The following is a 13,425-nucleotide window of genomic DNA, read 5'->3' on the forward strand; positions in this document are numbered from 1 at the left end:
GAAGTCAGAGAGACAGGGCAGTGGCAGGAGACGGTCCCCTGCAGTGTCAGGCTACATTCAAACCAGCTCCCCCAGAGGAGTCATAGTCATAGAGTTATACAGCACAGAAACAGGCCCTTCGACCCATCGTGCCCGTGACGGCCATCAAGCACCTATTTATTCTAATCCCATTTTCCAGCACTTGGCCCGTAGCCTTGGATGCTATGGCGTTTCAAGTGCTCATCTAAATACTTCTTAAATGTTGTGAGGATTACTGCCTCTACCACCCCTTCAGGCAGTGTGTTCCAGATTCCAACTACCCTCTGGGTGAAATTTTTTTTCCTCAAATCCCCTCTAAACCTCCTGCCCCTTACCTTAAATCTATGCCCCCCCCCCCGGTTATTGACCCCTCCGCGAAAGGAAAAAGTTTCTTCCTATCTACCCTATCTATGCCCCTCATAATTTTGTATACCTCAATCAGGTCCCCCCTCAGACTTTCCTGCAGTAAGTAAAACAACCCTAGCCTATCCAATTTCTCTTCATAGCTAAAATACTCCAACCCAGGCAACATCCTGGTGAATCTCCTCTGCGCCCTCTCCAGTGCAATCACATCCTTCCTATTGTGTGGCGACCAGAACTGTACACAGTACTCCAGCTGTGGCCTAACTAGCGTTTTATACAGCTCCATCATAACCTCCCTGCTCTTAGATTCTATGCCTCGGCTAATAAAGGCAAGTATCCCATATGCCTTCCTAACCACCTTATCTACCTGTGCTGCTGCCTTCAGTGATCTGTGGACAAGTACACCAAGGTCCCTCTGACTGTCTGTACTTCCTAGGGTCCTACCATCTATTGTATATTCCCTTGCCTTGTTAGTCCTCCCAAAATGCATCACCTCATACTTCTCAGGATTAAATTCCATTTGCCACTGCTCTGCCCATCTTACCAGCCCATGTATATCATTCTGTAATCTAAGGCTTTCCTCCTCACTATTTATGAGACCACCAATTTTCATGTCATCTGCGAACTTACTGATCATACCTCCTATATTCAAATCTAAATCATTAATGTACACGACAAACAGCAAGGGTCCCAGCACCGATCCCTGCGGTACACCACTGGTCACAGGCTTCCAATTGCAAAAAACAACCCTCAACCATCACCCTTTGCCTCCTGCCACGAAGCCAATTTTGGATCTAATTTGCCAAATTACCCTGGATCCCATGGGCTGTTAACTTTTTGACCAATCTCCCATGCGGGACCTTATCAAAAGCCTTACTGAAATCCATGTCATAGAGTCATGGAGAGATACAGCACTGAAACAGGTCCTTCGGCCCACCGAGTCTGTGCCGACTAACAACCACACATTTATACTAATCCTACATTTAATCCCATATTCCCCACCACATCCCCACCTTCCCTCAATTCTCCTACCACCTACTTACACTCGGGGCAATTTACAATGGCCGATTTACCTATCAACCTGCAAGTCTTTGGCTGTGGGAGGAAACCCACGTGGTCACAGGGAGAACTTGCAAACTCCGCACAGGCGATACGCAGAACTGAACCCGGGTCGCTGGAGCTGTAAGGCTGTGGTGCTAACCACTGCGCCACTGTGCCTCCCTTCAACTGCGTTACCCTCATCTACATATCTAGTCACCTCCTCGACAAATTCAATCAAATTTCTTAGACATGGGCCGGAATTTTACTGTGGTTGGATGGGAGCCGGTCTCCGACGTGAAAGTCGGTGGCGAACCCACTTCCGCCTAGCCTGGGGATCCATCCTGTATTTTACGGGTCCCTGAGCTTTAACTGTCCCGAGGCGGACTTCCACCCACTTGAGGAAGGAGATTCCGCCTCAGTGAGCTGCCAGCCAATCAGCAGGCCGGCAGCTCTTAGTCTCAGCAGCACCACCGGGAGCGGTGGCCACTGCTGGCACTGCAGCCCAGCCAATGCCATGGATCGAGCAGGGAAGGTAAGTTGGGGCATGCCACACCAGGGGGATTGGTCCTTCCCTGGTGAGGCTGAAGTGGTCTTTTGGGGGGCGAAGGGGTGTCTTGGGTCCCGGGGGTGGGTTGGGAGGTGGGGGTGGCCCTCAATCGGGCACCCTGTGCCCGAGTGCAATGCCCGTCCCCCCCACTTCCGCGGTGCGGAAAGGCTGGCAGCTGGGCAGCATTTCACGACCCCAGCACACCCGCTTGCCATGGGTAAAATACCCGTAGAGGCGGGCAAGGGCCCTTAAGTGCCCGTTAACTGGCCACTTAAGGGTCTTGATTGGCCTCGGGCAGGTGGGTGGGCCGTTTCCCACCCCCACCCCCACCTCCGCCTGACCACCGTAAACTTGTCCGGAGGCGGAATCAGGCAGGGTAGGCCTCCCGGAGCCTGCTGCTCAATTTTACGCCGCCACCACGTCACCATCCGACCCACTGGGCACGGCGTAAAATCCCGGCCATGATCTCCCCCTGACAAACCCATGCTGACTATCCTTGATTAATCCCTGCCTCTCCAAATGGAGATTAACCCAATAGTTTCCCAACCACTGGCTTGTAATTACCTGGTTCATCCCTGCTACCCTTCTTGAATCATGGTACCACATTCCCTGTCCTCCAGTCCTCTGGCACCTCTCCTGTGGCCAGAGAGGATTTGAAAATTTGTGTCAGAGCCTCTGCAATCGCCTCCCTTGCCTCACATAACACCCTGGGATACATCTCATCTGGGTCTGCGGATTGATCCATTTTTAAGCCCGCTAAAACCGCTAATACCTCCTCCCTTTCAGTGCTAATTTGTTCAAGTATATCACAATCCCCCTCTCTACATCGTCCTTCTCCATTGTGAACACAGATGAAAAAGTAATCATTTAAAAACTCACCTACGTACTCTGGATCCACACACAGATTGCTACTTTGGTCCCTAACGGGCCCAACTCTTTCCCTGTTTATTCTCTTGCCCTTAATATACTTATAAAACGCCTTGGGAATTTCCTTTATCTTGTCTGCCAGTGTTTTGTCATGCCCCCTCTTTGCTCTCCTAATTTTTTTTTAATTACCCCCCTACACTTTCTATATTCCTCTAGGGCCTCCGCTGTTTTCAGTGCTCTGAATCTGCCATAAGCCTCCTTTTCTTTCCTGATCCAATCCTCTATATCTCTTGACATCCAGGTTCCCTGGAGTTGTTGGTCCTACCCTTCACCTTTATGGGAACATGTTGGCCCTGAACTCTCACTATTTCCTTTTTGAATGACTCCCACTGGTCATAGAGTCACAGAGAGATGGTCTGATGTAGACTTTCCTACAAGTAGCTGCTCCCAGTCCATTTTGGCCAGATCCTGTTTTATCATACTGAAATCGGCCTTCCCCCAATTTAGTACCTTTATTTCCGGTCCATCTTTGTCCTTTACCATAATTAGCTTAAATCTTAGAGTTATGGTCACTATCCCTGAAATGATCCTCCACTGATACTTCTACCACTTGTCCGGCTTCATTCCCGAGGGCGGCACAGTGGCGCAGTGGTTAGCACCGCAGCCTCACAGCTCCAGCGACCGGGGTTCAATTCTGGGTACTGCCTGTGTGGAGTTTGCAAGTTCTCCCTGTGTCTGCGTGGGTTTCCTCCGGGTGCTCTGGTTTCCTCCCACATGCCAAAGACTTGCAGGTTGATAGGTAAATTGGCCATTATAAATTGCCCCTAGTATAGGTAGGTGGTAGGGAAATATAGGGAAAGGTGGGAATGTGGTAGGAATATGGAATTAGTGTAGGATTAGTATAAATGGGTGGTTGATGGTCGGCACAGACTCGGTGGGCCGAAGGGCTGTATCTCTAAAAAAAAAAAAAAAATTAGGTCCAGTACCGCTCCTTCTCTTGTCGGACTTTCTACGTGCTGGCTCAAAAGGCTCTCCTAGATTCACTTTAAGAATTCCGTCCCCTTTAAGCCTTTTGCACTAAGACTAGCCCAGTTAATATTGAAATCCCCTACTATTATTACCCTATCCCTCTCTGAAACTTGCCTACATATCTGCTCCTCTATCTCTCCCTGACTGTTTGGAGGCCAGCAAAGAGATTGCCCTCTTTTTGTTTTTAAGTTCTACCCATTTGAAGAACTGGCCTCATTTGAAGAACCTTCTAAGATATCATCCCTCCTTACAAGGGACCCTTGCTGTTTGTAGTGTACATTAATGATTTAGACGTGAATATAGGAGGTATGATCAGTAAGTTTGCAGATGACATGAAAATTGGTGGTGTCGTACATAGTGAGGAGCAATGTCTTAGATTACAGGGATATAGGTGGGCTAGTAAGATGGGCGGAGCAGTGGCAAATGGAATGTAATCCTGAGGTGGTGCATTTTGGGAGGACTAACAAGGCAAGGGAATATACAATGGACCCTCGGACCTAGGACCCTAGGAAGTACAGAGGGTCAGAAGGACCTTGGTGTACTTGTCCATAGATCACTGAAGGCAGCAGCACAGGTAGATAAGGTGCTTAGGAAGGCATATGGGATACTTGCCTTTATTAGCCGAGGCATAGAATATATGAGCAGGGAGGTTATGATGGAGCTGTGTAAAATGCTATTTAGGCCACAGCTGGAGTACTGTGTACAGCTCTGGTTACTGCACTGTAGGAAGGATGTGATTACACTGGAGAAGGTGCAGAGGAGATTCACCAGGATGCTGCCTGGCTGGAGCATTTTAGCTATGAAGAGAGACAGGATAGGCTAGGGTTGTTTTCCTTAGAGTAGTGAAGGCTGAGGGGGACATAATTGAGGTACACAAAATTATGAGGGTAGATAGGAAGAAGCTTTTTCCCTTAGCGGAGGGGTCAATAACCGGGGGGCATAGATTTCAGGTAAGGGGAAGGAGGTTTAGGGGGGATTTGAGGAAAAAAAACTTCACCCAGAGGATGGTTGGAATCTGGAACACACTGCCTGAAGGGGTGGTAGAGGCAGGAACCCTCACAACATTTAAGAAGTATTTAGATGAGCACTTGAAATGCCATAGCATACAAGGCTATGGGCCAAGTGCTGGAAAATGGGATTAGAATAAATAGGTGCTTGATGGCCGGCACAGACAAAATGGGCTGAAGGGCCTGTTTTTGTGCTGTATAAGTCTTTGACTATGACTTACTGCAGTAATTGACTCCTTGATCAATAGTGCAATGCCACCTCCTCTTTTACAACCCCCGCCCCCGTTATGCCTGAAGATTCTATACCCTGGAATAGTGAGCTGCCAGTCCTGCCCTTCCCTCAACCATGTCTCTGTGATAACAATAATATCATATTACTATGTGTTAATCAACGCCCTCAATTCATCTGCCTTATTTGCAAGACTCCTTGCATTAAAATAGATGCAATCCAGCCTTGCACTATTCGCTTGTGCCTTAGCAGGTTTATATTTGCTCTGCCTTCCAGACTGACGTAGTTTCTCTTCAATATTTGGCTGTGCATCACCCACTACTGTACCTCCACTCTGTATCCCATTCCCCTGCCAAATTAGTTTATACCTCTTCCAACAGCACTAGCAAACCTCTCAGCAAGGATGTTGGTCCTGTTCTGGTTCAGGTGCAACCCATCCGACTTGTACAGGTCCCACCTTCGCCAGAAACAGACCCAGTGATCCAGGATACTGAAGCATCTCCCTCCTGCACCATCTCTTCAGCCACACATTCATCTGCTCTATCCTCCTATTCTTATGCTCACTAGCATGTGGCGCCAGGAGTAATCCAGAGATTACAACCTTTGAGGTCCTGTTTTTTAATCTGCTACCTAGCTCCCTAAATTCTTGTTGCAGGACCTCATCCCTCTTTCTACCTATGTCGTTGATAGCAATGTGAACCATGACATCTGACTGTTCACCCTCCCCCTTCACAATGTCCTGCAGCCACTCCATGACATCCTTGACCTGAGCACCAGGGAGGCAACATACCATCCTGAAGTCATATTTGCGGCCACAGAAATGCCTATCTGTACCCCTTACGATAGAATCCCCTATCACTGTAGCTCTCCCACTCTTTTTCACTCCCTCCTGTGCAGCTGAGCCACCCGTGGTGCCACAGACTCGGCTCTTGCTGCATTCCTGAGAAGCTATCTCCCCCAACGGTATGCAAAGCGGAAAATCTGTTAGAGAGGGAAATGAACCCAGGGGACTCCTGCACTATCTGCTACTCTGCCTAAGCAATCTTTACCTGCGGTGATCACCTCCCTGTACATGCTATCCACAATGATTTCAGCTTCGCGGATGCTCCACAGTGTCCCCAGCTGCTGCTCCAGATCCGAAACGTGGATTTTGAGTTGCACAGGAGGAGCACTCCATGCTGCCGAGCTGCCCTGCTATGACTTATCCTTAATTTACTCAACAATTTGAGATTATTTACACTAGGGACCTTGATTCCCTAAAAAAATACTACTTACTATATACAAAAAAAACTGTAGACCTTACCTTTCTCTTTACTTTAGTTACTATCCCACTTTGCTTACTTTCGTCACTTACCAGATACTCACCAAACAGGTAGCTTCTTCCCAAACCAATCACCTACCTGCTTGCCTGTGATGTTTGATGCTATGTTTGATTTAAATTTAATTAAATGAAAGGTACCTGTATAAACAATCAATTGAAATTAATACTTCTAGTCCTGCTCTGTGTTTATACTCTTATTATAACACTTACTGTTACACTACCACAATTGAAAAAATTTTAATTACCCAGCTCCTAATTTGAACCAATACCCTCCCTAGGAATACTAGGAAAAGGCCTGTTACAAGGGGTTGCCAAGCCCCTAGCTGGAAAGACATTTTTTTCCCGTACTAACAGACAGTGGTGGAACAAAGGAACCAGTCCCTGCCCCAATACACAGAAGAGACCAGTCGGTCACGTGACCACCTGCTGGCCAACTAGGGGAGTTTTAAATTGGAGAAGCAGTGTTTGAAGACGGAAAGCTCCTGACTCCTGGATTGAGAAGATCTCTCTCCTGTCTGCTTCCGTCTCTTTCTCACGGAACTGAAGACCCATTGAAGACACATGAACCCCAAGAGAGAAAAGTCTCCTACAGTGAACAAGGTTTAAGAATACTGGGTCCAAAGAAAAGACAACCTACAATCAGGGACTCTACAGTGAGCTCGAAGCACAGTAACAAACCCCCTTCAGAGATAGCCTCAAACCTTTTCACTTTATTTTTCTTCTCTTTTCTGTCTCTCTATTTGCGTCTGCATGCTCGCGTGGGGCGGTGCGTATCCATAGGCGTTAACCGAATTAGAGTTTAAATTTTAATAAATTTAACTTTCCTCTTTAAACCTAAACCCTTTGGCTGTTTGTGCTCATTTCTTTGCTTTATAATTGGAAAGTGGTGAACAAGGATTTACCAAAGGGGAGCTCAAAACACAGTGTGTTTAAAAACAAAACCCTGTTACAATAAGACCAGGTGAAGACTAAAAGGGACCCTTAGACACCTTTCTCACCTAATCGTATCAGAAATTTGGGTGCTAGCATCTGCAATTTTACAAAGGGATATTAATAAAATGAGCAAAACTCTGGCAAATGGATTTCAACGTAGACAAATATGAGGTCATCCACTTTGGACATAAAAAGGACAGAGCAGGCTACTTTCCAAATGGTGAAATACTCAGAACAGTGGCGGTCCAAAGAGAATGGGAGTTCCAGGTGCATAGATCATTAAAATGTCATGGACAGGTACAAAAAATAATCAAAAAGGCTAATGGAATGTTGGTTTAATATCTAGAGGACTAGAAAATCTGGGGTAGAAGTCATGTTCAGTTATATAAAGCCCTGATTAGACTGCACCTAGAATATTTGAGCAGTTCTGGGCATTGCACCTTAGGAAGGATATACTGGCCTTGGAGGGAGTGCGGCGTAGATTTACCAGAAAGATACATGGACTCCAAGGGTTAAATTATAATGATACAAATTAGATAACACAAATTAGGGATGTATTCCTTGGAATTTAGAACATTAAGGAATGATTTGGTCAAAGTTTTCAAGAGGGAGCAGAAGGTGGGTCTCGTTGTCGAGATAGTCGAGGGATAGATAAGAGCTGCTGCAACCACCAACTTAAGTTTTGCATGATGATTTGGCTTGCAGGTGTCAGAGTAAAGGGCAGCATTGAGAGGGTGCACAACATTGTGCAGGGGACAAAGTGAACAGCCAGAGGTTGTGGTCCATCTGGGAAGCAAAGTCATAGGTAAGAGTTTGAGGATCTCAGGACAGACTAATGGGCAGGACCTAAAAATTACTGCTCCCTGGATTACTCCCCGCAGGGAGGTTAACTGGTGGAGAGGGGAGCGTTTAACTAATTTGGCAGGGGAGGTGAACCAGGATGAAGTGAGATGCGAATGCAGCGGATGAACAGAAGATACAAGATGCACAGAGGATACAAGCCTTTGGTTGCCATCATTGGTACCAGTAGAAACAGCAAGATTATTGTTATGTCTTATTATTTATTTATTTAGAGATACAGCACTGAAACAGGCCCTTCGGCCCACCGAGTCTGTGCCGACCATCAACCACCCATTTATACTAATCCTACATTAATCCCATATTCCTACCACATCTCCACCTACCTATACTAGGGGCAATTTATAATGGCCAATTTACCTATCAACCTGCAAGTCTTTGGCTGTGGGAGGAAACCAGAGCACCCGGCGAAAACCCACGCGGTCACAGGGAGAACTTGCAAACTCCGCACAGGCAGTACCCAGAACTGAACGATTTCTGGTACGATTTAATTTTATTGACACTATGGAATTATTGTTGTTTTACCAGCATACGGAGGAAGAATAAATTCTGACCCTGGTTTACAAATACTCAAGTTCCATCTAGATACCTTCAGGTGAATGAATCAATCTAAATCTAATTACAGGAATAAAGCACTAGACCCTGAACATTGGATCAGTTTCACAGGGTAAATTCATATTTTTGAAGTTCAGAGGAGTTATGAAGGGAAAAGGCTGAAGTTAATCTCACCTTTTCTTTAAAACTGACAAAAAGGGAGGAAAATACAACTTAAAAAAAAAAATTGTTCTTGGAATGTGGGTGACACTGGTCAGGCAGAATTTAATGCCCATCCCTAGTTGCCCTGAGGGCATTAAGAGTCACCAGGAAGTATGATATCTGTTAAGGAAACCAGGTTGCCACAGAAGATTCCTATCCTTGACGGACTTGAGTTGGGCTTTTCCAACAATCCAGCAGGCTTCTTAGTCAGTTTTCTTGGGCCAGCCCATCTATTACCAGATTTATTGAAATAAAAACAAGAAATGCTGGAAATACTCAGCAGATCTGGCAGCATCTGTGGAGAGAGAAGCAAAGTTAACATTTCAGGTCAGTGACCATATTTATTGAATTCAGTTTCACGAAGGAGCATGGTGGGATCTGAATTCATGACCCTACGATTTCTGGTCCAGTACCAGAACCCCAAGCAGCCCTACCCATAATGCTGATGTTACAACACACATGATTTACATGCACATATCAAATACTCCTCTCGGATGAAGATGTTTAAAATGATGAAGAATTAAGAAATTTGACACAAGCATTCCAATAGCAAATTCAAATCCAAGTTAATAAGTCCAAGGACTTGTGTAGGATAAATTCTTACATGATCAGCAATGTCCAGCTCACACTCTGCATCGATGAGTAGCTTGACAATGGAGGCATGATTGTGCAGTACTGCTAGATGTATCGGACTGGCCCCTTGCTGGAAAAGACAGGCAGGTAATTGACCGCAATCAAGACAAGCATTGTGCAAAGTTACCGACCTCACTCGACACAAACTACTTATCAACAAAAACTTCACTGAATTAAGCTGGCCTCTTAACAAATATACAAGTGGTTTTATGGCAATCTTCGTTTAGCCCCTTGAAAAACTCAGCAGCAACCAGTAATAAATAGCAAATTCATGGGCAAGGCAAAAGCTTGTTCCTATGAAATAGAGATTACTGGGTCTGGTCACTATTTTATCGTGCGTTGATACCGGGTCCGGTCGGTATTTTACCGGTATTAATACCGGGTCCGGTCATTGTTTTACCAAGTCTTGATACCGATTCCGGTCACTCTTTTACGAAGTGTTGATATCGTGTCCAGTCACTGTGTTACTTCGCGTTGATACCATGTCCGTTCACTGTTCCAATATTCCAACCAAGCTTCAGACTACATGGAAATGTCACCCCACTGTTATAGACCACTAATGTTACATCTTGTTTCCTGTTCCCAGCACACTACAGCAACCGAGGATCTGTGTCTTTAATCCATTTTTGTTTTGAACTGAAGCTGAGTAATTAGTAATTCTCCTGAATCAACATCTCTGCAGATCCTGAGGGGATGTACTGGTGAGATCAGCGGGTATGGTGTGCAGATTACATGAAGAATATCTTTGTACTCTTCACTTAAGCATCCTAGGCATATAACACAAGTACATCAGCATAATTTTGGAAGGAAGGCACTTTGCTCTGGAGACGTAACCCTGACCACCAAGATCATTCTAGAGACAGGGGAGTAAGCCCATTAAACCTGCTCCAGTGATTCACTAACAATAGCTGTTCTTGATCTTTGCAATCCCACCCTTTGTTCATGCCTGCATTCCCAAAAGGCATCTATTTCCCTTCAAAGGCTGAATTGATTCTGCCTCTCGGGGCAGAGTGTTCCACATTCTCACAATGAAGCAGCTTTTCTATATCTGCCAAAGACAGATGAGATGTATCCCAGGCTGTTATGTGAGGCAAAGGAGGAGATAGCAGGGGCTCTGACACAAATTTTCAAATCCTCTCTGGCCACAGGAGAGTTACCAGAGGACTGGAGGACAGTGAATGTGGTGCCATTATTCAAGAAGGATAGCAGGGATAAATCAGGTAATTACAGGCTGGTGAGTCTAACATCAGTGGTTGGGAATATATTGGAAAAAATTCTGAGGGACAGGATTAATCTCCACTTGGAGAGGCAGGGATTAATCAGCGATAGTCAGCATGACTTTGCCAGGGGGAGATCGTGTCTAACTAACTTGATTGAATTTTTTGAGGCGGTGACTAGATGTGTAGATGAGGGTAAAGCAGTTGATGTAGTCTACATGGACTTCAATAAGGCTTTTGATAAGATCCTACATGGGAGATTGGTTAGGAAGGTAAGAGCCCATGGGATCCAGGGCAATTTGGCAAATTGGATCCAAAATTTCCTTAGTGAAAGGAGGCAGAGGTTGATGGTCGAGGGTTCGTTTTGTGAGTGGAGGCCTGTGACCAGTGGTGTACCGCAGGGATCGGTACTGGGACCCTTGTTTATAGTGTACATTAATGATTTAGACGTGAATATAAGAGGTATGATCAGCAAGTTCGCAGATGACATGAAAATTGGTGGTGTCGTAAATAGTGAGGAGGAAAGCCTTAGATTACAGAATATAGATGGGCGGAGCAGTGGCAAATGGAATTTAATCCTGAGAAGTGTGAGGTGATGCATTTTGGGAGGACTAACAAGGCAAGGGTATATACAATGGATGGTGGGACCCTAGGATGTATAGAGGTCAGAGGGACCTTGGTGTACTTGTCCATAGATCACTGAAGGCAGCAGCACAGGTAGATAAAGTGATTAGGAAGGCATATGGGATACTTGCCTTTATTAGTTGAGGCACAGAATATAAGAGCAGGGAGGTTATGATGGAGCTGTATAAAACGCTAGTTAGGCCACAGCTGGAGTACTGTGTACAGTTCTGGGCACCACAATATAGGAAGGATGTGATTGCACTGGAGAGGGTGCAGAGGAGATTCACCAGGATGTTGCCTGGGCTGGAGCATTTCAGCTATGAAGAGAGACTGAAAAGGCTAGGGTTGTTTTCCTTGGAGCAGAGAAGGCTGAGGGGGGAACATGATTATGAGGGGCATTGATAGGTTAGATAGGAAGAAACATTTTCCCTTAGCAGAGGGATCAATAACCAGGGGGTATAGATTTAACGTAAGGGAAGGAGGTTTAAAGGGGATTTGAGGAATAAATTTTCACCCAGAGGGTGGTTGGAATCTGGAACGCACTGTCTGAAGAGGTGGTAGAGGCAGGAACCCTCACAACATTTAAGAAGTATTTAGATGAACACTTGAAAAGCCATAGCATACAAGGCTAAGGGCCAAGTGCTGGAAAATGGGATTAGAATAGTTAGGTGCTTGATGGCTGGCATGGACACGATGGGCCGAAGAGCCTGTTTCTGTGCTGTATAACTGTGCTGTATGACATTATTGTAACAGAGGCCTTGCCAATAGTAAGTGGAACCCAACTAGGAACAACATCAGAATGAGTGGAATGACCTTCACCCTGTCTTTAGGCTGATTCCTTGCACTGCTCTATGTACCTGGCTGGCCTTGATCTTTGCACCATATTGCTTCACAGGAGAGATGGGCAAGCTGGAGCTGATGCAGGTTAAGAAAGGGGAAATAAAGTTTTAGATGAGATTGGAGGATGTGAAGTTGGCCAGAAAAGCACGGAATAGGCAAGTCTGGAGATGATAAATGCATGGATGAGGGTTTCAGCATCAGATGGACTGAGAGAGAGGTGATGCTAAGTTGGAAGTAGGCAGTCGGGAAAGGGTATGTAGTTGGAAGCTCCGCTTGGGATGGAGAACAATAAGTTGACAAACAAAAGCTGCTCCCATTAGCTGATCGTATAAGGACTCGGACACAGATTTAAAGGTTTGGGCAGGGGATGCGGGGGGATGCAAGGAAGAACTTTTTCACGCAGCGAGTAGAATGACCTGGAACTTACTGCCAATGAGGGTGGTGGAAACAGAGGCAATCAATGATTTCAAAAGGAAACTGAATGAGCACTTGAGGGAAATAAACATGTTGGGTTGTGAGGGTAGAGCCGGCCAAATCGTACTAGAGCAGGTAGATATAATGGGGGAATCACTGTTGGTGGGGGTGGGGGCAGGGGGGTTTAGTGGTAGAATCCATGTTGATCTGGGGGTCCCAATCACAGGGGTGGAGTGAGGATGTGGTGGGGTCCAACAATGGTCAGGGGGGTGGGGGGGGGGGGGGAGCTGAGAGAGTTACTGGGTAGCTTGTTGGACCTGGAGGAAACACTCCTTCTGTTCTTCCAACCAGTGGAGAGTTTTCCCCCGATTCCCATTGACTCCAGTTTTGCTAGGGCTCCTTGATGCCAGACTCAGTCAAATGCTGCCTTGATGTCAAGGGCAGTCACACTCACGACACCTCTTGAATTCCGCTCTTTTGTCTATGTTTGAACCAAGGCTGTAATGAGGTCAAGAGCTGAGTTGCCCTGGCGGAACCCAAACTGAGCGTGACTGAGCAGGTTATTGCTAAGTAATTGCCGCTTGATAGCATTGCCAATGACACCTTCCATCACTTACTGGTGATTGAGAGTAGACTGATGGGGCGGTAATTGGGCTGGGTTGGACTTGTCCTGCTTTTTGTGTGCAGGACATGCCTTGGCAATTTTCCACATTGCCGAGTAGATGCCA

The 13,425-nt window shown here is 46.0% G+C and overlaps 1 protein-coding gene across 5 annotated transcripts in view; it reads right to left on the reverse strand.

Moving 5' to 3' along the window:
- The window catches only part of ankdd1a (ankyrin repeat and death domain containing 1A), a 216,259-nt gene that overhangs the window by 119,021 nt on the left and 83,813 nt on the right, over nt 1-13,425 (reverse strand). For all 5 annotated transcript variants that reach the window (XR_010969690.1, XM_068017665.1, XM_068017664.1 and 2 more), the window contains exon 10: nt 9,574-9,672. Coding sequence is in view for 4 of the 5 variants with exons in the window: in XM_068017665.1 (XP_067873766.1) it covers nt 9,574-9,672 (99 nt within the window). In the remaining variant the exon portion in view is untranslated. The remainder of the gene's footprint in view (nt 1-9,573; nt 9,673-13,425) is intronic.

This window comes from Heterodontus francisci, chromosome 38, assembly GCF_036365525.1.
Source record: "Heterodontus francisci isolate sHetFra1 chromosome 38, sHetFra1.hap1, whole genome shotgun sequence".
Taxonomy (NCBI): domain Eukaryota; kingdom Metazoa; phylum Chordata; class Chondrichthyes; order Heterodontiformes; family Heterodontidae; genus Heterodontus; species Heterodontus francisci.